General features: G+C 47.8%; 1 protein-coding gene across 1 annotated transcript in view; it reads right to left on the reverse strand.

Moving 5' to 3' along the window:
- Positions 1-6,337: 6,337 nt before the first annotated feature.
- Positions 6,338-25,571, reverse strand: part of LOC136619964 (protein kinase C delta type-like) — a 30,963-nt gene continuing 11,729 nt past the window's right edge. The window contains exons 2-6 of the mRNA XM_066594686.1: positions 9,194-9,447; positions 8,960-9,022; positions 8,252-8,806; positions 8,013-8,056; positions 6,338-7,353 (exon numbers count right to left, since the gene is read on the reverse strand). Coding sequence (XP_066450783.1) covers positions 8,032-8,056; positions 8,252-8,806; positions 8,960-9,022; positions 9,194-9,411 — 861 coding nt within the window. The 5' untranslated portion in view covers positions 9,412-9,447 and the 3' untranslated portion in view covers positions 6,338-7,353; positions 8,013-8,031. The remainder of the gene's footprint in view (positions 7,354-8,012; positions 8,057-8,251; positions 8,807-8,959; positions 9,023-9,193; positions 9,448-25,571) is intronic.

Here is a 25,571-nt window from a genome sequence, read left to right on the forward strand (position 1 = left end):
TGCTTTGTACCTTAAGGACCAAACACTTTTTAGGGATTTTTGTTGTTGTTTAGCAAACAAAATTATTTTTGCTTTGTTTTTCTTTCAGTGACATATAGGGCTGTTTTTTTAATATCTTTTTTGCTGACTTTTTTTTCAGTTTTATTGGGAGTAAAAAGCTAAAGAAAATTATTTTTTTTAACACAGTTTTTTGTTTTAATTAGTATATTTACGTTAAAATAAGGTGTGGGAATGGGCTACTCATTTTGTTTAGGATGTTTTGGTATATGATATGTATGGTTTTGGATTACACGGCACATATAGTGATGGTTTTGGTTGGCATCAGCTTTGGGTTATTATCTTTCTTATGTATATATTGTTGTTTTATTTTGTAATTTTGTTTTACTTATTTATGTAATTATTCTTTTTACTGTCTATGCCCCCCATGACGCCATATAAGACCTCTGGGGGACATTCACATGTTTTTGTTTTGTTTTTTTTTGACATTTTTCCACCTTAGCTGAGGCATCTATAGGAGCCCCAGTTACAGGAAAAACATCCCCTGTAGTGACAATAGTCACTGGCAGAGTTGATTAGGGTCTGCTTGGACCCTGTAACTTTGCTGTTCAAGAGGTCACCAAGCAGTCACTTACTGCCAGCTCGTGTAGTGGAAGAAAGAATTCCGCTTTCAGTTTTTTAGTAAATCGCGCTCATTGAACACTGTAGAGCACTCATTGAGCACTAAATAAAGTAGGCGGCAAAAAGGGTTAAAACCCACTTCTCCCTCCTCCTCTGGGTTATCAGCTGTGACTAACAGCTGACAACCGATCCTGCTTCTGATTGATTGCAGAAGCAAGAGGCTTTAATCCCCGCTGTAATTTTACATATGGCTGAGCTTTAAACCCGGGACCAAGCGCCATAAATTTACAGTGGTTGATCCTTAATGGGTTAAGGGGTTTTTATGAACTTCCAATTCAGCAGAAACTAACCATCCCTACTCATTGCATACAATACAGTATTTCGCCATGTAGCCCAAGTCTATTTATGGTATAAAAGTAGAATCTGTAGTCCAAATTTATCACAGTTTATGATTTTAAAAGCTGTTATTTACTGTCCCACATATGCAAGAGCTGAACTATCACCGCTGAATACAGAACACAATGCGATAATCATCCACATTTACATTTTCACAATAGTCTCTGCACTGCGCATCTTTTTTCCCAATTTCATGGATGTGGTTCATTTGAGTATTTAATGTAATGAACAATATGAGCTGGTCAGCTAAGCATTGAAAGTAGAAGGTAGAAGTAGAGCCCACTGGGATAAAACCTGTGGGGGCCGGCATTTATGCGTTTACGAGGTCCATAATACAAGACATCACACTATATAGGGCTTGCTTCGTAGAGTGAAGATAGATGTGAAACAAAGTAATAAGCACGGAGACAAATATTTTTACTCACTTGCTGACAGTCATTCCATGGATGAACACCACACTCACTTGACTTAGACTTAAGGGCTTATTCCGACCCGCGTATATCGGCCAGGTTTTCATGCCTGGCCGATATATGCTGTCTCTCTCTGCAGGGGGAGGAGGCGGGCCCGGTCAGGAGCAGTGCACTGAGCAGCTGCCCTCTCTTCGCCTCTCGACACTATTTGCAATGGGAGGGGGCGGGACTGGGCGGAACTTAGCCTAAATTAAACTCCCAATGCTTGGAATGTGTCAAGGGGGTGGTCCCCATCATTCAATATCAAAGGGGGCCATATTTTATTGATAGTAAGTTGTGGGGAACACCCACTTAAAACATTCGAAGTGCTGGAATCAAAATCTAAGAAGAGCTAGTACAGGGAAGGATGGGCGGAGAGTAGGGAGAGAAGAAAGACTGTGATAAACTTGCGGGGCCACGGCTGCAAAGCTGTAAACAGCCCTTCAGACATGAGATCACGATAGGTACTCATTAAACGTCTCTTCCACAATAGTAACCTAAGGCATATGGCCATAATATACTATAGTATACTGATTTGTGAGAGTCCTCTCTCATGTGTATCGATATCCAATACCTTGGGGACTGCTATCTCTACTATTGGAAGTACATGGAGCTGAGTTGAAGCTCTTGCACACCAACAGGAGTTGCACTGTGCAAAAAAAAATCTGATGGTAATCCAGAAATCAGATGCCACTATGCAAATATTTACATACTTTCTTCCCAGGAAGCATTGCATGGCCTATATAACACATTACACCAACTTGGCGCTCTCCTTGATGCTCTCGGCTGGTCATTCTCGCCTCAAGGCACTGGTGCTGCCCTGAGCTCCGATGCCGCATGCACAGGAGCAGTGGGAGCTGCGCCGGGGTAGAAGAAGTCAGGAGAGGTGAGTAAAGGGTACTTTACACGGGTGATTATTCCCATTAATTCTTGCTGGAAACGGCAAATTCGGGCAATAAGCATCTGGTGTGCACACAGTTACAGAAAGGGCACTGTGCGAAAAATTGCTTACTTGTTAGAGACGCTTTTAGTCTCTGGCAGTCTCATTCCTGGCAGCTCCACAGCATGGGGACACTACCTGCTGCACTGCCCCTAGGCACAGTCTATTCCTACAGACCAGCATATTCAGACAGGCCAATGATCAGTCAAACATTCATATTAAATGATTTAAAAATGTAAAAGGGCCTTAAAGCACTGGTGTAACTATAGGGAATGCGGTTGCATCCGGGCCCAGGAGCCTTAGGGGGCCCATAAGGCTTGTAGTAGTAACAATAATAAATCTGTTTCCTGAATCAGTCTAAGCAAGCACGTATATATATAAATATATGTATATATACTGTTATATCCACCTTCATAGAAAATAGCTAGCAGTTAAGCGGTTAAACATGTTCATGGACAACATCAGAATGTGTAAGGATCATCCTACACATGATTCTCACAGAGCAGTTGTATATTCTGATTGGATAAGCTGCTCCCTTAGAGATAGGATTATACCTCTGCACGTTCATTGGTCACACATGACTTGAAAGCAGCTCAGTCGCATTCCAGAGAATTGTGGGATTGAGCTGCAATACCAGGCACTGCAGCTATACAATATACAGCACTCTGTCTGGTATGGACTGAACCAACAACAATGCTCACATTATTAGTAAGCAGATCGTCAGGGGTCCTGAGCATCAGACCTCCACCAATCATCTATTGCTGACTTATTCCAAGGATAGGCCATCAATCGTGTAGTCCCAGAAAATCCTTTGAAGACATAAGGCCCATTTAGACACAACAATTATTGCTCAAAATTCGCCCAAAAGACGTCTTTTGAGTGATAATCATTGTGTGTAACTGCACATACATCGCACACTTTTTGTTATGCCGTCGCTCATCGTTGTCTTTCAGCGTGCTGAAAGACAATGATGAGCCTTATCAGGGATTCACAGCAGGTTACAGCTGATACTATTGTTTCAGCTGTATCCTGCTCCCTGATGACAGGCTGGGTATGAAGAACAGAGCAGTCCAGCTTTGTCCTCCATACCCCGCACGGAGTGCTCGGCTGTATAACAGCCAGGCGCTCCGTGCAGAAAACAGCTGGATGCAGAAGACAAGTGGGGGCACCCCGCTTGTCTTCTGCATCCCCTGCTCCAAGTGCTCAACTGTATAACAGCCGGGCACTCGGAGCGGGGAACAGCTGGATGCAGAAGACAAGTGGGGACACCCTCCTTGTCTTCTGCATCCTCCACTCGCAGCGCAAGGTGATCGCTCATCTTGAGCGATCATCTTGTGCTGTAAATGACACAACGATTGTCGCTCAAAAGACATCTTTTGAGCAATAATCGGTGTGTCTAAAAGGGCCTATAGACCACTATAGGTGCTGTTTTATGGCTCCATATATTTACATGTTCTGATAGGTGCTAAATAAAAATGGGACATTCCACAGCTATATTAGGGGAACAGCAGTCACTATTTCACCACTCTTTTTAATTCAACACACTTCTGTTCCCTGTCTTATTAGACGTTCTGATAGGTGCCAGTTTTATGTCTAAGACTCCCTGCTATTTGGAAGAATGAGGATTTCCTTCTTTCACACTCACATTACAAATATGAAGAGATGCATGTTTGAGGGTCATGGACGGTGAGTGTGGTGGTAAGTTCCTCAAGGGATGGTGCTCCACAAGATCCCTCTGTGGTAGGACACCCTTCCAAGCACTAGGGTCAGATTGTAATCTCCTTCATCTCTCTTAGGGGACTCCACCTATAGGCTTGTTTGAGACATAATCCCCGAGTATAAGCATCTCTCTCATATTGAAAAATAGGACGCATTGGTTCCATGCTATAAAAAGGTTAGCAAGGTGAGGTATTTAGGATTCCCGGGATGCAGCAGCTAGTTGCAAACAATTACAAATAAGCAGTAGGTTGGAAACGTACCTTGGCAAGGTGTCCCCCGGTATAGCCAAGGTTGTAGTGGCCCAGTACATCTAATTCTGGCCCCCTCCATAATGTCATACATGTCATGTCTTTTGTAGGTGCACTGTGCAGATGTTTGCTATGTATGAGGTATGAGTGAGAAAATAAATAGCAGTGTGCGAGAGCAGGAAGAGGTAGTTCTTCATCTTCTGGGTTCCTGAGAAAGTGTGCCAGCCACATGGGGGTACCTTCAACTCCCATGTGGTGAAGATGAAGGAGGAAGAGTGATTCCTAAGTGCCTGTATGCCAGTGACCATAGAGGAGTAAGCTCCAAAGTCAGAGAAAGAGAGAGAGAGTAAGAGTGTTTGTGGTGAGTTTGGCCAAAGTTCCGTGCAGAGGCACTCCCCTACTACTGTTCCTATGCGGCTGTCCTGTTCCTGGGGATCACCGCATAGAGGTACTCAAATTCTGCTGTTCCTACGCGGCCATCCTGTGCCTTGGGATCACCGCATAGAGATACTTAAAATACTACTGTTCCTACACACCCTTCCTGTGCCTGGGATCACTGTGTAGAGGTATTATCTAATTGATTTGCCTGCATGTCTGTTTGTGATTACTGTGCCTTACATTCAGTCTTCATGCTAAGTAAAGTTTTGCTAGGCCCTGACAATTCCCGGGGATCTGAGGTACGTTATACAAGTCTGCAGCTCATTTATTTATCACCGAGAGTCTTTCTGGTGGGTATCGGAATGGTGGCGTCACCCATGACAAACCCTATGCCTGTTCACAAGTTTATTGGGCATCCCTCTCAAAGGGGTGTCCGGAAGAGGTCCATCGCTGCCCTGGCCGAAGCTACATGCAGTTCTCCGGGAAAAAGGGTGGTAAGTGCCGCCGTGACAAGCAACCATCTTACCCTCCCAGCTCCTCAATGTATGCCCTGTGTCTGGGAGTCACCCTACACTACACACTGCAGCAATCAGCTCATCGTACATCGGTTATGCAACATCAACCGATGGACGATGAGTTGATCGCTGAGTATAAATAGCAGCTGTTCAGTACTGAATGGCCACTATGTTAAAGGGGTTGTCCCGCGCCGAAACAGTTTTTTTTTTTTTTTCAATAGCCCCCCCCATTCGGCGCGAGACAAACCCGATGCATGTGTTTAAAAAAAAAAAACGTACAGTACTTACCCGAATCCCGGCGCTGCTGCGACTTCTTACTTACCTAAGTAAGATGGCCGCCGGGATCTTCACCCACGATGCACAGCGGGTCTTCTCCCATGGTGCACTGTGGGCTCTGTGCGCTCCATTGCCGATTCCAGCCTCCTGATTGGCTGGAATCGGCACACGTGATGGGGCGGAGCTACGAGGAGCCGCTCTCCGGCACGAGCGGCCCCATTCAGAAGAGAGAAGACCGGACTGCGCAAGCGCGTCTAATCGGGCGATTAGACGCTGAAATTAGACGGCACCATGGAGACGGGGACGCTAGCAACGGAACAGGTAAGTGAATAACTTCTGTATGGCTCATAATTAATGCACAATGTACATTACAAAGTGCATTAATATGGCCATACAGAAGTATATAACCCCACTTGCTTTCGCGGGACAACCCCTTTAAGTCAATGGAGAGAGGTGGGGGAGAGCGAGGAGAGAAATCTCTTGCAGCCTCCTCGCTGTGAGAGAGCGATACTAGCTCCCGTGCAGTAGCACGAGAGCGAGTATGTGCAGGGACGAGTGTCGGGCATCGTTTGCCCAACATTCATCCCGTCTAAATGGAGCTTTAGAACTCAAAAAGACAGATGATCTGAAGGTTGCAGGCAAGGGCGTAATAACATGGGCCCCCACCTATCACTACGTTTCTTGGATATACCATCCCCAGTGGCATTGGAAGAACATTGTGTAAGACATTCAATGGAAATAAAGACACAGACACAAAGATTTATGGAGAAAGAACATTTTATTTCTAGTTGTAGGAAATGGTAGATTTTATTACGGGGAATTTTGAGGCTGTTGATCCAGAGGAAGGCGAAAACCCTTTTAGGAAAAAGCCAATTATCCTTGTATAAAGGGGAAAAATTCCTTCCTGACCCCAAATATGGCGATCGGAACAAGTCCCAGGATCAAAGCCGACATCTGACCTGACTTTTTAAAAGGTATTATTGTTTTCATGAATCTAAATAAATCTCTTACCATTTATTATTTGTGTGAAATCTAAAGTGTATTGAACTAAACCTATTTATAGACTGTGTTGATCCAGAGGAAGGCGAAAACCTCCTTGAGGAAAGAGCCAATCATCCTGTTTCAAGGGGGAAAAAGTCCTTCCTGATCCCAAATATGGCGACCAGAATAAATCTCAAGATCAAACAGCAGTAGCTCACCTCCCTAGTGTATGTGATGTCAGCTAAAGTTTCTGTTTACTTTCTATGTTTATATTATATTATTTATGTGATGGTTTCCTTATAAATAAAAGCTAACCCTATTTAAGGCTGTGAGTTGACCCAGAGGAAGGCAAAAACCTACTTGAGGAATAAGCCAATTGTCCTCAAGTTGGAAAAATTCCTTCCTGACCCCAAATATGGCGATCAGAGCAAGTCCCAGGATCAAAGCCGACATCTACACCTATCTGTGTGTGTATACTTGTGTATACTGTGTGTGTATGTGTTTGTACCTACACTTGTGTCTAATCATGTATGTGGTCTGTGCTACTTACCCGGTCTGTGCCGAGGTCTTACTAGTAACCAGGAGTTCAGGGATAATAGTCACTCGGGCTATTTTTCCTGAACTCGCCAGCTACCAATCAAGCACAGGCCGCTCCTGAGGTGTAGAGGGTCTTCAGGAGAGGATGATGTCCGATGTCAGCTGGAGGAGGTCAAGGTTCAGGTTGCTGATGGTAGCATGCAGGATACAGCTGGTGGAGAGAGGATGTTGTTCATAAGCCGAGCTCTTCTACAGCAGCAGTCACGGGTTCAGGGGGCAGTTGGCGCGGGCTGAGCCTACAAGAAAAAAGAGAGAGAATTGTTAGTTTTACCAGTTGTGGATACAAAAAAGTGAACTACTGTAACATGATGACTTGTATCAGGATCTGATTTGTATCCGATATACAAAAAAAGTTATTTTCTGCAACTGTGTCTTTACTATGAGTTATTAGCAGTTTTGTGATTGTGGAAGCCATAATGGAGGCCATATTGCTTGTCAATCAGATATATCAAAATCTCAGAAGGGGATGACTCAAAGGCGGAAAATTACAAAACATTTTATGCCAGATTCTGGCATAAAAAAAAATCTAAACATTTGGCGTAAGCAAGAACTTTATGCCGGATCAGGCCTGCTGCACATTTCTGTGTAGGCGCACAGATAAATACTGGACTTAATATATTTTCCCTAAAGACTTTTTGCTATTTTAGGGTGACTACCCACTACAGTTTTTTTTCTCCAGGGGTCAATGGGACTTGTTAATGTTAAAACCGCGATCGCGCAAAATCACAATTTACCGCAAAAACTGTAGTGGGTAGTCACCCTTAGAGTAAATGTTTTATGTATTAAACTTTTTACAGTATGAGAGTTCTGTTTAAGTGTGTGACTATAAGGGTAGGTGTCCTGTGTGTATAGGTGTACAGATATGTATGTGTAGGTGTGTATAGAAGGTACTTACCAGATGGTTGTGGCTTCCTTCACAATCGGATTCTTCTCATCATCCTAAGAAGAGGAAGACATAGTTATTACAGAAGCAAAAATAATGTAGCTGAGAAGGGAGAAGACTGCGGACCAGAGATGGAGACCTGAAGAAGGGTTATTATATGACCTCCTGTGCTGTCTGACACCAGAGGAACAATGAGGATAAACACGGAAGTCTGCCTGAAGAACATCATCCTTGGAGGAAGAAGATCTTACCGGGTCCAGCTTGGTGAAGTGTACGAGAATCCATCCATAGGGTGAAGGGGTGTCTTATCCTCCAGCCACAGCATGTCCCGATTCTCCAGAACTTCCCTGAATGGCTTGAATGGCGGCCTTGCTCTTTTCAGTTCCAGCACCTCCCAATCTATGGTGTTAAAGAAACGGTGACCTCTGATATTCTTGTAGACACCCAGCCTCTCCTCAGGCTTCTTGCGCAGCAGTCTCTGCAGAAGGTGCTTGACATCAGCATCAAGCCCAGATGGGAATTTTGGCTCCTTTCTGGTGATCGACTTGATGATCTTTCTCCTGATAGAGCCATGGTAGAAAGGGGACTGTCCTGCCGCCATCCAAGATACGACAATCCCCAGGCTCCACCAGTCAACTGCTGTGTCGTAGTCCTCTTCAAGAAGCACCTCTGGGGCCATGAATTGAAGTGTGCCCGTCACTCCACTGATCTTGTTAGACGAGGTGACGCCGTCTTGGGCCAGCCCCAGGTCAATCAGGCGGATGTGTCCAGATCTGTCCAGCATGATGTTGTCTGGCTTTATGTCACTGCAATGAAAAAAAGAGAGATGTTAATCTGTTCAGTGACACAGAGGTCTTAGGTACAGTATGTACAGCAGCAAAACCAGTCCTAATTCAGGATTCTGGAAAGTCTGCAACCCACTGCAAGGAAAAAGAAAACTGTGGATAAGTTCTGCTTACCGATGGACGATGTAGCGTTGGTGCAGGAACTGGAGGCCACATGCTATCTCCGCTGTGTAGAATCTGAGAGAAAAGTGTAGTATCAATGACATGAAATCAATCCCCTGACATTGGGTGTCCGTCACCACCAGAAGAGAAGAGGCACTGTTTATGGCAGCCTGTACACCCTCCACTCTTCTATGTCTGTCATGTCACCCTCAGTCCCCCCCAATCCCTGATTAGTCATTTACTCACCTCACATGGTTGATGTCCAAGCTGCCGCACATTTTGATCATCGCTCCTAGGCTTCCTCCAAGCAGATACTCCGTGACGAAGTAGACTCGGTCTGCAGACTGCTGTGCGGCATACAAGTGACAGATGAAGGGGCAGTCTTGGGCCTTCAGGAGTATCCGCTTCTCTCTCATTAAGATGTGTGGTTCGCTTCTTGCTTTGTTGACGATCTTGATGGCCATGAAGGTGTTTCTTTCAGGGAATGACGCCAGGACCACCTCAAGAAAACAAATAGGGAATAATCACTGACAGCGGCCAGAGGGGAAAAATCATATACATTTATTGCATGAGGGATTTATCAATAGGCCGCTTTCAAATTGTGCTAGATTTGTGTGTTGCGATACGCACAAATAAAAGCCACAGTCTTTTGAATGGAGTCAAATGATAATTATCTATTCAGTCGCATCCGACCATCGGTTATTCCATGGATCAATGTTCTCCACGCATTCCTATCCTTTACCGCTTCTTTCATTGCGGCGATTGACATGTTCGTGGTGACCTTGATTGTATCTAGCCTTCTTATTCTCTGTCGTCCTGATTTTCTCTTACCACTGGCCTTGTTGACCATCAGTACTGTTTCCAGTGAGTTTGCGCGCATCACTTGGCCAAAAAAAAAGAGAGCCGCTGTTTAATGATTTTGCCCTATAGTGATATTTTCAGTTTGATGCGATCTAACACTAGCTTGTTCAATGTTACGGCGGTCCAAGGTATCCGTAGCATTCTCCTCCAGCGCCATAATTCAAGCGCATCAATTCTCCTTCTGTTCGTTTTCCTGAGTGTCCAACGTTCGCAGCCATACGTCGTTATGGGAAAAAACGATTGGATTGACCAGTCTGCCTTTTGCTGCAATGCCAATATCCTTGCTTCTCCAGATCTTTCCATTCCTTGCATTGTAATCCTACCCAGTGTAATCCGCTTCTTGATCTCGGGTCCAGATTGCCTGTTGCCATTGATTTTGGATTCAATGAAGATGAAGTCTTGGACCGACTCGACTTCTTTGTTGTTGATGTTTACGCTCACTGTACCGTTGCCTACCGCGGTCATGACCTTCGTTTTCTTGCTGTTGAGGTACAGTCCCGTGCGTTCGCTTTCCTTTTGCACTCGTTGGATAAGGTATTCCGGGTCCCTTTCACTTTCCGCAAGGGTGGTGTCATCTGCATATTGGAGGTTGTTGACATTTCTGCCACAGACTTTGACTCCGACTTCTAATTCATCCTCATTGCATCGCCTCATCATACAGATTGAAAAGGACTGGTGATGGAATGCAGCCTTGCCGTACGCCTTTCTCGATTCCGAACCAATCCGTGTTTCCATAAGCCGTTCTGATTGTTGCTTCTTGGTTGTTGTAGAGCGACCTTATAAGCTGCTCAATATGTTCTGGGACGTCCATTTGCTTCAGACACTGAGGTTTCCCGTTGCCGATCACTACTTTACCTGAAGTGATGGGAGGCGTTTTTGAAGAGAAAAAGGGGTAAATCGCACATAAACGATCATGATATCAGGCCAAGTTTCACGCCCTGATATCGCGCTCGATCGTGTGCAGGTAGTCTAAGGCAAATTCCACATATAGCAAATATGCAATCTGAAATTCATGCTGAAAATTTATTTCCGTGAGCATAAGGCTGGACTCACACGACCATATAGGAATTGTGTATGATGCGGGCTCTGTAATCCTATGTGATACGCTATAGCTCACAGGCAATTAATTACTGCCTTACGCAGTTCTGCTCACATTAGCATGACAGAATCGCGTAATCCACGGACGCCAAATAGAACGCAGCATGTTCTATTTAGCTGTGTATATACGCAAAATAGAGCCCATTGTTCTCCATTGTCGCGTATATACCTGCAGCCCATATACAATTATATTGCGTATGGACTGCGGGTATATGGGTCATCGCTAAAGAATAGCGTGGGAAATACAAACAAAAAACCTAACAGGTGTTCTGCACATGTCCTGCGTGAGTAGTACAATTTCGCAACCATACGCTATAAAACACAGCAGGAGTCCCACAGTGTATTAAAGCTTACCGTAGCGTGAGCCTGGCCTAAAACCGAGCGTCTTCCTAAGACCATGTAAGTTAGTTTATGGTGGTCTAGGTAGATGACAGGTTCCCTTTAACCCCTTAGGGGCTTTTACCCACCAGCGGGTTTTTTTCGCTGCAAATTCGCTGCGTTTTTTCCAATTGTCAATGGGACTTTCTAATGTTAAATTTGCATCGCACAAAAAGCGCAAGTTGCCGTTTCTGCGTTTTTTGTGCGATGCAAATTTAACATTCGCAGCAGAAGAAAAAAACCCTAGTGAGTAAAAGCCCTAATGCCGCAGGACTAAAGTCAGTACTTAGCACACCAGGACATAACCTTACGCCATGTGGATCTTGCAGCGGGAGCCGGATGTTACCGATAGCTGCACTCCCACTGCAACACCCGAGATCAATGAAAACATTGATCTCTGCTTTTAACCCCCTGCATGCCGCGATCAAAATAGATTGCAGCATTTAAAGGGTTTACACAGGAAGCGTGTTCCCTCTGTGATGTCATCAGACCCCCTCAATATATTAGCTGAGGGCCGATGGGTTGAGCAACATGACACAAGATACTGATGTCCCGGTGTGCCATTGCCTATGATCGTTATTACAAGCAATAAGGCATTGCAGAACAGCAGTCCTGCAATGCTTTATCATAGCAGCTATGGTACAAGACCCCTACAGGGATGTAAAAGATGTAAAAAAAAAAAAAAAAAAAAAAGAAACCATTAAAAAAAAGTTAAACAAAAACAAACAAATCTTTTTTTGGGCGCTTTCCTATTTGTAAAATAAAAATATTTTTAAAAAAGTTAAATCCCACATATTTGGTGTCATCGCATCTGTCACAACCTGTACAATAAATTGTACCCATTATTTATCCCGTACAGCAAAAAATAAATAAAAAAATGAGGCAGAATGCTTATTTTCTTCATTTTGCCTGTCAAATATCACAATAAGGGCTTATTCAGATGAGAGTATATCGGTCAGGTTTTCACACCAGACTGATATACGCTGCCCTTCTCTGCAAGGGGAGGAGGCGGGCCAGGCCGGGAGCTAGTGCATTGAGCTCCCACCCCCTCTCCACCCCTCGCCACTGTTTCCAATGGGAGGGGTGGGACGGAACTTAGCTCTGTCCATGTCCCGCCCCTCCTATTGGAAACGGTGGCAAGGGGCAGAGAGGGGGCAGGAGCTCAATGCACTAGCTACCGGCCCGCCCTCCTCCCCTTGCAGAGATGGGCAGCATATATCAGTCCGACCTGAAAACCTGACCGATATACGCTCGTCTGAATAAGCCCTAAAAGTGATCAAAAAAGCCGTATATACCCCAAAATGGTACCAATACAAACTATAGGTCATCACACAAAAAACCCTCACAGAGCTCCGTCCACAGAAAAATAAAAAAAAGTTATATGACTTTCAATGCAGCAATGTAGACATTTTTTTTCCAAAAAAGGTTTTTTTATTGTGGAAAAATAAAGAAAACCTAAAACAATAATAACAATTTTGGTATCATTATAATCGTACCGACCGGCAGAAAAAAATGCATCATGTTATTTATGCTGCATGATTAGCGCTGTAAAAAAAACATAAAAGCAAACAATGGCAGAATTTATGTTTTCTATCCCAGCTATCAAACAAAAAAACCTAGAAGTTTTACAATATAATATATATTTACGCAAAACTGGCATCAATAAAAACTACAGTTTACTTCACAAAAAACAAGCCCTCATTTGCCCACGTTGATGGAAAAATAAATAAAGTTTTGGCTTTTAAAAAGTGAAAATAAAAATGTCTAAAAAATCGTTGTGTCCTTATGCCTAAAATAGGCTGTGTCCTTAAGGGGTTATCCGACCACACAGGGTAAATTTTCCTTTAACTAAGCATTGTCAAACACAGCATACATGGGTTCAAAATAGCAGGAATATAACAGCTGTAATGTCTGTTTCTTGCTTTGTAAACTGATGCTGTAAGCAGCTTTCAAAGATGGCGCTGTTCCCACAATGCCCTGCGCCTTCCTCCTCTGTGTGCTCACTCCCAATGACAGCAGAACAACAAAAGCAGTCTCTCCTGGTCCCACCCCGGCCCCGCCCACCTCCATTGAACTCATCACCAGTGTCCGGGCCCCGCCCACCTCCATTGAACTCATTGCCAGTGTCCGGGCCCCGCCCACTGCTATTGAACTCCTCGTCCATCTCTCCTGGCCCCGCAATGAATGGGTAGCATTAGTACAAAAAAAAAAAGTTAAAACCATCCATCCTTCCATCCTTCCATCCAACCATCCGTCCATCTTTGCTTCCAAAACCGCACCTGAACTGCACCCGAACCGCAGCCAGACTACACCAAGAACCGCATTGAACCCCACCCGAACCGCAGGCAGAACTGCACCCGAATCTCACCAAAAACTGCACCCAAAAACATACTCGAACCGCACCCAAACCACACCCAAAACCAAATAGTGACTCCCACAATCGCCCCAGCAGAAATAGTGACCCTCCACAATTGCCCCAGCACAAATAGTGGCCCCCACAATTGCCCCAGTACAAATAGCAACCACCCACAATTGCTCCAACACCAATAGTGATCCTCCCCAATTGCCCCAGAACAAATAGGGACCCCCCACAACTGCCCTAGCACAAATAATGGCCCCCCAATAATTGCCCCAGAAGTAGTAGTGAACCCCCAATAATTGCCCCAGCAGTAAGAGTGACCCCAATGATTTGCTTCAGCAGTAAGAGTGACCCACAATAATATCTCCAGCAGTGATAGTGACTCCAAAAATTGCCCCAGCAGTGATAGTGACCCCAAATAATTGCACCAGCAGTAAAAGTGACGCCAAATAGTTCCCCCAGTAGAGATAGTGAGCCCCAATATTTTCCCTAGCAGTAGGAGTGACCCCTAATAATTGCCCCAGCAGGGATAGTGGCCCACAATAGTTGCCTCAGCAGAGATAGTTACCCCCAATAGTTGCCCCAGCAGAGATAATTACCCTCAATAATTGCACCAGCATTAACAGTGATCCCCACAAATTGCCCCAGCAGTAATAGTTACCCCCAATATTTGTTCCAGCATTGATAGTGACCCCTAAAAGCTGCCCCAGTAGAGATAGTGACCCCCAATATTTGCCCCAGCAGAGATAGTGACCCCAATAATTGCCCCAGAAGTAGGAGTTCCCCAATAATTGCCCCAGCAGAGATAGTGACCCCAAAAATTGCCCCAGCAGATCTAGTGACTGGCAATAATTGCCCCAGCAGTAATAGTCACCCCCAATAATTGCCCCAACATTAAAAGGGATCCCCACAAATTGCCAAGCAGATCTAGTGACTGGCAATAATTGCCCTGGCAGTAGGAGTCACCCCCAATAGTTGCCCCAGCAGAGATAGTGACCCCCAATATTTTCCCCAGTGGTGATAGTGACCCCCAATAATTGTCCCAGCAGAGATAGTGACCCCCAATAATTGTCCCAGCAGAGATAGTGACCCCCAATAATTGCCCCAGCAGAGATAGTGACCGGCAATATTTGCCCCTGCAGTAATAGTGACCCCCTATAGTTGCCCCAGCAGTAAGAGTGATCCCTAGTAATTGCCCCTGCAGAGATATTCACCCCAATAATTGCCTCAGCAAATCTAATGACTGGCAATAATTGCCCCAGCAGTAGGAGTGACCCCCAGTAATTGCCCCAGCATAGATAGTGACCCCAATAATTGCCCCAGCAGTGATAACCCCCAATAAGTGCCCTAGCAGAAATAGTGACCCCCCAATAATTGCCCCATCAGTAAGAGGGACCCCCAATAATTGCCCCAGCAAAGATAGTGAGATGAAATAATTGCCACAGCAGTAAAACACAATCACAGAAAATGGCCATATACTTACTGACGGGGGCTGCATTCAGACGAACGTAAATCGGCTCGGTTTTCACGCCGAGCCGATATACGTTGTCCTCGGGTGCAGGGGGAGAGGATGGAAGAGCCAGGAGCAGGAACTGAGCTCCCGCCCCCTCTCTGCCTCCTCTGCACTATTTGCAATGAAAGAGGCGGGATGGGGGTGGGGCTAAGTTCCGTGAATTAGCCCCACCCCCGACCCGCCTCTCCCCATTGCAAATAGTGCAGAGGGGCGGAGAGGAGGCAGAGAGGGGGAGGGAGCTCAGTTCCTGCTCCTGGCTCTTCCACCCCCCCCCCCCCTGCACACGAGGACAACGTATATCGGCTCGGCATGAAAACCGAGCCGATATACGTTCGTGGGAATGCACCCTCAGGAGGGCAGATAGCTGCATCCTCCCATCAAGCAGGTAGCAGACTACCAAATGAGGGAGCTAATTACACCTGTGAGGGACACCGATGAAACAGCCACTTACACAGCCTCTTAATATAGAGGGGGGTAGCTGCTTGGTGTATACTGTTACGGCACTCTGCCCCCCGAGCGCCAGTTGGGGTGCCCTGATCTCCTGCACCCCACTGTCCCTGCCTACTTGCCTCGGCCCTGGCTAACCCCAGGCGGACAACTGGGCGGCAGTCCCTGCACTGGCTAGGGACCTGGCGACTGCCTAGCTGGAACTACTAACAGGGGACAGAGTGCCGACAGAAGAGGCAGGTGTAACAAACCAACAAAACTTACAAGTACAAGCAGGGCTGGAGATGGAGCTCACAGGCAGATAGACAGGACCCGAATAGCAACTAGTGCTGACTGGGACAGACCAGACTAGGGGCTAACAGGACCCACAGAAACAGGCTGAGAAGGATAGCAGGGCTGACAGACAACTAGTGACTGGCTGAGGTAAACTGCAGACAGACTGACTAGCTGAAAGCAGAACCAATAACTGGCAGTGAGCTCACATCACTGCCAGTCTCTTAACCACAAGGTTCCGCCCCCGGGCGGAGAGTGGGAGGAGGCAACTCCACCCACTGCTGTATAAGACAAACGGAGGAGTGCGGGCGGCACCCTACGGGTGGACACGCCCATGCCGCCGCCCACCGGCCGTCCCAAGCTGCTGGGATAACCTCGACACAGGGCTCCAGGCTGCTGGAGCCGACGCCGGAGCGACGCGCGCCGACCGCGGGATCCCGTGCCGCGCTGTATGGTAACATTACCCCCCCTCTGACGGGGGACCTCCGGGCCCCCGGAAACTCGACCAGGCTTATCCAGGAGGCGGCTGCGAAAACGCTGTACCAACCCGAGAATGTGACCCACCTGGGCGGTCACCATGGGCTGATCCTCAGGTCCATGACTTCGGTAGTCTGTGGCTGCCCCATTTCCTTCAGGGCCAACCGTTGACATATCGTCATGTTTCAGGTCGTCTTCCGAGTCAATGTCCAACCATTCACCACTGTCTTTTGACCCATCCTCGCTACCAATGACGCTGCCTTCAAAATCTGAGGCATCTCCAACTTTAAAATCACTGTCATCTGAGCTATCATACTCCAAAAAACTCTTCCGGGCCCCCAAATATTGTAAGGTTCCTGTAGCCCGGCGAGAATCCAGGATCTCCTGGGCCTCGTATTCAACTTCATCACGGACCGGGGTGGGCGGCGGGGGACCGGAGGTGGGCATCACCGAAGGGACAACAGGTTTCGACACAGACTTATGGAACCCCCTGCGACCCCTCCTTTTGCGATTTCCAGAGGACCGGTACCCCTTCTGTCCCGCCCTGTACGGCTCAACCACCGACAGACTCTCCTCACAACGCAACTGCATACGAGACCCCACCCCTTTCTTCCGTCCCCCCTGCAGGGCATCGGTGGCGACATCAGCAGCAGGGCAGGCGGACGGGGTGTGAAGGTAAGTGGGACCTCGGGGACTGAGTGCGGTCTCGACTGAGCAGGGAGGATGGGAAGCGCGATGGCTATGGCAGAACGGGCCCCACTGGGTTAGCTCCCCAGTGGCCCAATCGAATTGGGGGTTATGCAACGCCAGCCACGGCATCCCTAGTACCATGTCTACCGACATTTTCTCCATTACCAGGAATGATAGACCTTCCGAATGGCGACCCCCCACAGTGAGTTGTAACCCTGGGGTCCTCCATCGTACCAAGCCCGAAGCCAGAGGAGTAGCATCAATGCTAGCAAAACGAATTGGCGTCTTCAGCGCCAAAAATTCCGCCCTCAGGGGCTCAACAAGACGCATGCTTACCAGGTTAGCGGCTGCTCCGGAATCAATAAATGCCTGCCCTAGGCGGGAGAAGTTCCGGAATCTAACCTGGCAGGGTATTAGAAGTCTAGGACGTACCTGTGGTCCTAGGCGACCCTCCCTGCAATCGCCTAGGACTGGGAGTCTTTCTGCCGATTCGGACTGTGGGCGCTGAGGCCTCAGGGGGCAGGTTATCACCCGATGTCCAGCTTTCCCGCAGTAGAGGCAGAGATGATGCAATAACCGAACTCGGCGTCGCTCCTTGGGGTCCAGCGGGTCCAGTTCCATAGGTTCGGGAACAGAGACTGGTACGGAAGAGGAAGGAACCGGACAAACGACCTCCCTGACTCTACTGGTCTGCCTGTCCTGCTTCCCAGCCCTGAGCCTCCTATCTGCCTTCACCGCTAGCTCCATGGCCTCCTTTAAGGACCCGGGAATGGGATGGGAGATCAACAGCTCTTTGACCGCGTCCGAGAGACCCTGCAGAAAAACGTCCTTCAGGGCACTCTCGTTCCATGCAGTGTCGCCCGCATAGCGTCTGAAACTGGAGCAATAATCCTCCACACAAAGCGACCCCTGATGCAGCGCCAGCAACCGTGAAACCGCCAACCCCACTCGGTCCGGCTCATCGAAGATGCCCCCGAGTTCCTGAAAAAAGGAGTCCACCGACTGCAGGGAGGGGGAACCCTCGGGAATAGAAAAGGCCCAAGTCTGGGCAGAGCCCCGCAGCAGGGACATTATAAGCCCGACCCTCTGGGCCTCTGAGCCCGAAGAACGGGGACGCATCCGAAAAAACAGGCGACACGCCTGTTGAAAAACGAAAAACTTGTTCCTCTCCCCAGAGAACACCTCGGGGAGAGGGCACTTGGGTTCGGGACTGGTAAAGGCGTTCTGCCCCTGCGACAACGCCCACTGCTCCTGGGCCACCATGCGAGCTGACAAATCCCGGATCACCGGCACCAGGTCTTGCAGCTGGTTTGCAAGGGCGCTGATCGCCGCCATGAAAAAAAAGGTTTTAAAGGGCCAGTTATTATGTTACGGCACTCTGCCCCCCGAGCGCCAGTTGGGGTGCCCTGATCTCCTGCACCCCACTGTCCCTGCCTACTTGCCTCGGCCCTGGCTAACCCCAGGCGGACAACTGGGCGGCAGTCCCTGCACTGGCTAGGGACCTGGCGACTGCCTAGCTGGAACTACTAACAGGGGACAGAGTGCCGACAGAAGAGGCAGGTGTAACAAACCAACAAAACTTACAAGTACAAGCAGGGCTGGAGATGGAGCTCACAGGCAGATAGACAGGACCCGAATAGCAACTAGTGCTGACTGGGACAGACCAGACTAGGGGCTAACAGGACCCACAGAAACAGGCTGAGAAGGATAGCAGGGCTGACAGACAACTAGTGACTGGCTGAGGTAAACTGCAGACAGACTGACTAGCTGAAAGCAGAACCAATAACTGGCAGTGAGCTCACATCACTGCCAGTCTCTTAACCACAAGGTTCCGCCCCCGGGCGGAGAGTGGGAGGAGGCAACTCCACCCACTGCTGTATAAGACAAACGGAGGAGTGCGGGCGGCACCCTACGGGTGGACACGCCCATGCCGCCGCCCACCGGCCGTCCCAAGCTGCTGGGATAACCTCGACACAGGGCTCCAGGCTGCTGGAGCCGACGCCGGAGCGACGCGCGCCGACCGCGGGATCCCGTGCCGCGCTGTATGGTAACATATACTCTCACACAGAGTAAATACAAAGTGGCAGACCTTCTGATACAAGTAGTGCACTATGCAGACCAGCAACCTATTAAAGGGGTTGTCCCGCGCCGAAGCGGGTTTTGTTTTTTTTTCAACCCCCCCCCCCCCCCCCGTTCGGCACGAGACAACCCCGATGCAGGGGTTAAAAAAGAACACCGGAGAGTGCTTACCTGAGTCCCCGCGCTCCGGTGACTTCTTACTTACCTGCTGAAGATGGCCGCCGGGATCCTCTCCCTCGGTGGACCGCAGGGCTTCTGTGCGGTCCATTGCCGATTCCAGCCTCCTGATTGGGTGGAATCGGCACGTGACGGGGCGGAGCTACACGGAGCCCCATTGAGAAAAGAAGAAGACCCGGACTGCGCAAGCGCGTCTAATTTGGCCATTAGACGGCGAAAATTAGTCGGCTCCATGGAAACGAGGACGCTAGCAACGGAGCAGGTAAGTGAAAAACTTCTTATAACTTCTGTATGGCTCATAATTAATGCACAATGTACATTACAAAGTGCATTAATATGGCCATACAGAAGTGTATAGACCCACTTGCTGCCGCGGGACAACCCCTTTAATGACGCCATAATAGTTCAGCGGGTACGAGTGAGAGCAGTTAGAGCGATCCCCAATCTTTGCCACAGCAGTGATAGTGACCTCCAATAGTTGCCCCAGCAGAGATAGCGACCCCCAATAATTGCCCCAGCAGTGATAGTGGCCCCCAATAATTGCCCCAGCAGTAAGAGTAACCCCCAATATTGGCCCCAGCAGTGACAGTGACCCACAATAGTTCCACCAGCAGAGATAGTGACCCCCAATAATTGCCCCAGCCGTAAGAGTGGCCCCCAATAGTTGCCCCAGCAGAGATAGTGACCCCCAATAATTTCCTCAGCAGTAATAGTGACCCCTCAATAATTGCCCCAGCAGTAATAGGGAACCCTAATAGCTGCCCCAGTAGTAATAGTAACCCCCAATAATTGCCCCAGTAGTAATAGTGACACATTTACAAAGCACAAAAGTATATTACAAAGTGCTTTGTAATGGCCATACAGAAGTGCATACATACATTTGCCACGGCCGGATGACCCCTTTAACGGAGCGATTATGGGTGACCGTCGTTTACATGTCAGTATCTTTCATCAGTATTTTGTGAGGCAAAAGCAAAATTGGAAAGTCCAGACGAAGTAGAATGGGAAGATTTACATTTTGGCTTAAAAAATACTAATAAAAAATCCCCCCGTGTGAAGGAGCCCTCGCTGCGCCCCAACCCGAAAAGACAAAATTCTAAAACTTACCTTGCTGAAGCTTCCTCTGCCCAAGATCTGTAGGGCGGTGAAGCGGCTGATATCAAAGCTTTGGTGTGGTGGTACGAGGTCCTGGCTGGTGCCCGGTCTTGGCTCGTCATCCTCAGGCTCATCCTCTCCGCTCCTCCTCCTCTTTATTTCCGTGAGTCCGCTCACGCTGTCTTCTTCCCTCTTTCTCTTTTCGTTTACGCCTCCGTGTCCATTGGACGCCATTTTTTACAATCTTGTAGTCTTCTATCCAACCGCTGCCGTCGTCAGTTGAAAGGAAATGGCAGTTGGCCGAGTGAAGGTCAAAGGTCAGGGAAGCTGCCAGTACTCTGCTTGCCAGCACCATTCTTGCCAGTACCCTACACTGCCATATACACAGTGATGTTGGCATCTGCTTGCCAGTACCCTGCTTTGCCATATACACAGTGATGTGGGCGCTATGAGTGATGGTCTAGTGCCCAATGAAATGGGGAAATTCATGGCTGGTTCTTCTAGTGCCACATTATTAGTAGATGGGGCAGGGATGGCACTTCATGTCTGGGTTGGCAGCGGCGCCTATAAGTCATCAGAAACTTCTGGAGTTTTAGAAAACTTGCAATTGTGTAGAAATTGAAATTGATGGAGGAATTAACCATAAATTGTACTAATGAGATGAATAATAAAGCCTTGTGAGGGTCATTTTCTGTTGCATTCAATAAGTGTCCATCATCCAGATACATTTCCACAGGTTACAATGGGCAGCGCCCTCGCCAGCGCAGATCTGGGTGTACCAGGAGGAGATGCTGCTATGGAGGTTACAGAGGGATTCATCCACAATGGGGGTTTATAGTGAGGTGTGAAATGTTAGAGAGGGGTCATATAGAAATGTTAGGAGGGTCTTATAAACAAGCGGTCATGGTGCGAGTTACTGTGGGGGGCTGTAAATTGGCGCAGTAATGTGCATATGGTATCATAAGACATTTTTATTTCGACTGAACCAACAAAGACTTTTATTAGACAAGTTTGTGAGTTAAATCTGGCAGAAAGAGAAAGCCCACTAGGAAACCCTGAACCCAAAATTGGATTGCAAAGGGCTAAGGGAGAGAAGGGCACTGGTAAGAGAGGTGACCAAGAACCCAATGGTCACTGGCTGAGCTCCAAAGATCCCATGTTCAGATGGGAGAAACATCCAGAAGGTCAACCATCACTGCAGCCTCCACCAATCTGGGCTTTATGGCAGAGGGGCCAGAAAGAAGCCTCTCCGCAGTGAGACACATGAAAGTTGCCTGGAGTTACCAGAAAAAGCCTAAAGGACCCTCAGACTGCAAGAAACAAGATTCTCTGCTCTGATGACACCAAGATGGAACTTTTTGGCCTCTAACCGTTCTGTCTGGAGGAAACCAGGCACCATTTATCACCTGCCTAATACCAACCCTACAGTAAAGCCTAGTCCAAAAAGGCATCCTGGGGATGTGAAACTTTTTTGCACCTATATGCTGCTCAGACTTCATTTGTTTGGACTATTCTGAAAACTGGATCCATTGTCAGGATGTGTGAGTGAGCGTGCAGTTGGATAAAGCTTCCCATATGAGGTTGACATTGTGTGCTGCTGAACACTTTCTTTATTGCCTACAGTGACGCCAGGTGGTGACAGCATCATGCTTGGGGACAGGGAGACCAGTCAGGGTTGGTGGAAAGCTGATCCAGAGTACAGGGTGTGAATACTTATGTCAATGCTAAATGGTAGTTTTTCACTTTTTAAAAAAAACTACAAAGATTTCTCCCATTCTGTTGTCACTTTGTCATTATGGGGTGCTGAGTACAGAATGATGGGGAACACAAGGCCACAACATAACAACATGGAAGGGTCTGAAGACTTTCCGGACCCCTTGTAGTTACTATAAAGTTAAACCAGACAGTTTAAAGATGCATCAGATTTATCATTTAGCAGAATCACTGTGAGAAATCTGGCGCATTTATAAATTAAATTAGTTTGCACTAATTATTGGACTGTTAGTAATTCTGCCCAATTGTATCTAAAGAGGTGAATCAGCACAACATTTTGGACCTCTAATTAATCCCTTTCACCACCCCAGACCACCAGGAAGTTATGCATTAGGCCCTTTACTGCACTCGCCACCACAGATAGCAGCACTGTATACTACCATTTTGCATGGCGCAGGTGGCTGGTGCTGTTTGTAGGGGCGCTATTCTTTATGGTGACACTCTGCTGGCTATGAAGAAACAATTAATGGGGGCACTGTGATGGCACTATTTAGGGGGGTGCTCAGGCTGTCCTGTGGGCTGCATTCCCACGAACGTATATCGGCTCGGTTTTGACACCGAGCCGATATACGTCGTCCTCATCTGCAGGGGAAGGGGGGAGGATAGAAGAGCCAGGAGCAGTGCTCTGAGCTCCTGCCCCCTCTCTGCCTCCTCTCCGCCCTCTGCACTATTTGCAATGGGGAGAGGCGGAACAGGGGTGGGGCTAATTCTTGGAACTTAGCCCCACCCCCATCCCGCCTCCTTTCATTGCAAATAGTGCAGAGGGGCGGAGAGGAGGCAGAGAGGGGGCGGGAGCTCAGTTCCTGCTCCTTGCTCTTCCATCCTCCCCCCTTGCAGTTGAGGACAACGTATATCGGCTCGGCATGAAAACCGAGCCGATATACGTTTGTGGGAATGCAGCCTAAAGAAGTATTCTTATTTAATACTTTCACAGTCATGAAAGGCTGATACATGCAGGTCCCATCTCTGGGTCCCCATTTATCTGTAATTGTGGCCCCCACTGCCCCCAGCCCAGTTCAATGCAGTTTCTGGGGGTGATTGGTACTTACAGAAACAGCCAAGCAGGGTATGCTATGATGTTTCCATAACACCCATAGAAGTCAATAGGAGTTACAGAAACAGCATGACACATTGAGTTACTCTGTTTCTGGGGGGGCGTGGCCAGGCAATGGGAGAGTGAGGGCGCACGGCACTTAGCTCCGCAGCCGCTGCCATACAGATAGCCGGATATCAGACGCCAAACCTCGGCAAAATGCTTAGAAAAGCAGGGAAGAAGAGGGGAGAACCTCCGACAGCCGCCGGGACCCAGTTGAAACGTTACCTGCATGGAGCGGGCGCCGCTGCCCGAGCCGGAACGGAGAAGTCCCCAGCAAACATGGCGCCGGGAACACACGTGGAGCAGGCACTCCGAAGCGGAGGAGAGGCGGGGAGCCAGCGCACACAGGAGTCTCCATGCTCCGCTAATAAGGTCAGTGCAGGGGACAAGGAGCGGAGTCCAGGGGCAGCACCAGACCTTCCCCCCGCACTAACAGGCAGCACAGCCAGCAGAAACCCCGGTATGAGCCCAGACAAGCCCTGCAGCAGTGGAGGAGAAGCTGATCAGGGCAGGCAGGAAGACGCCATGCAGCAAATGTACTGCACCCCCACGGGCCCCAGGTGCACCCTAAGCAAAGGGAGCTCAACTTCCCCACACCACAATGCAGCACCCCCTAAGGAAGATTTGAACCACAGATCCCCCTCCCAGGTCAGAATGACCCCGCAGTGCGAAAGCGGAACGCCAGAACGCGAGCGCCCAGAACCGCCTTTAGATTGTGAGGGTATATATATTGCCATATGTGTTTTTTATGCTTTTATACCTGTATGCAAGTTTTATTCAATTCCAAATGAAAAAAACTTTAATACTTCGCCTTACATCAGATATGCCAAGGTTTTGCAAGAGATGTATCTTAAATTCAGAGAAGAAGAACCAGACACAAGGCCGCATGTACTTGGCCGATTTCCCAGAAGCGCAGAAACAAGATATCAAGATGTTCAAATGTACATAATTTTGACTGTCTTAGGCCAGAAATCCGGACTTCCCATATATGGATGTTAGGCCGGACTTCTTAGAATTGTGTGGGTAATTCTTTGTACTGGAGTTAATTGAATACGTGATTTTCTGTATAAGCCAGAGGCGCCTCACTGTCTAAGGCGGAAATCCGGACTGCCCATATATGATTATGAGCCCATCACCCCATAGTGGGGATGGGACAGAGGGTATAAGATCTCATGTAATCTGTAATAAAGTGCGCAGTTTTTTCTCCCGTGTGAGGAGCTAGACCAGACTCCTGTGTGTGGTGTCTCTTCTTACGGCCGGCAACGGGGCATAGTGGGGTGGGGCCGATTGGTGCTGCACTTAGAATTTTAACCCTCATAAATGGCGCAACCAACTGGGGCGGTAAAATCGGAGCTTACAGCGCAATTCACCCGGATCCACGCTACTGAGAAACCGTCCTACTGCAAACCGAGCCTGATCAACTCACTTAGAACTCCAGGTAAGACAAACATATATCTATGTTGTGTTTTACGCTGAGAGTCTTGCAGCAGGACTGACTATCTGTGGTTTGTGACCGGACGGGTTGGGTTAAGAGTTCTACACGGTAACTCGTGTGGGCTCCGGGTTTGCCGTCATGGACCACTGACCGTGATATGCGCACCAATGGCTCACCCGGAAACTAGTCTGTAGTTTATTTGTACTTTGAAGTCCGTAGCGTTTTAGCGATAGTGGAGATTGTTTGATTGTTTGTTGTATCTGCAGAATTTTTTTTTCTCTTACTTTTCATTTTGTCTCACAGACGAAGGAACCCTCCGTTTGAGTTTATTTAGTCGTTAATGGTTTAGAGGAGAGGGAAGCACTCTGTAAGACAGGTCCCATTGACGAAGGAACCCTCCGTTTTAGTGTAGTTTAGTTGTTGATGGTTTAGCTGAGGAGAGGGATGTACTCTTTGGGACTGGTTCCATAAGAAGAAGATGCCTTCGGTTGTATTGCCATATATAAGGGGCTGACAATTCGGGTCAGAAGGATTCACTCTATGGAGCGTGTTATTATTATTATTGTTGATGTTCTAATATGCGTAAGATCTTATTAAAGAAGATAGAGCCCCTCAAGGGCTGCCGCCGTGTGGATGAATCTGTAAAATGTAAGAAAACTCTAATGAAAATGTGTGACACCGACCCGCACGGCAGATTACAAAATGGTGTCTGGGAGGAGGTCTTTAGGACCGAGAGGTGCCTTGGAAGATCATGGTTTGCTAGAAAGAGAGAGAGACAGTCAGAGTAAGTTACGTATGTACACATTATTTGTTTAAGAAAGTATCCGTAAGTGAAATGTTGAAAAGTACAGTAAGTGATCAAGAGGGCGTCAG

Source organism: Eleutherodactylus coqui, chromosome 3 (genome assembly GCF_035609145.1).
Source record: "Eleutherodactylus coqui strain aEleCoq1 chromosome 3, aEleCoq1.hap1, whole genome shotgun sequence".
Lineage (NCBI taxonomy): Eukaryota > Metazoa > Chordata > Amphibia > Anura > Eleutherodactylidae > Eleutherodactylus > Eleutherodactylus coqui.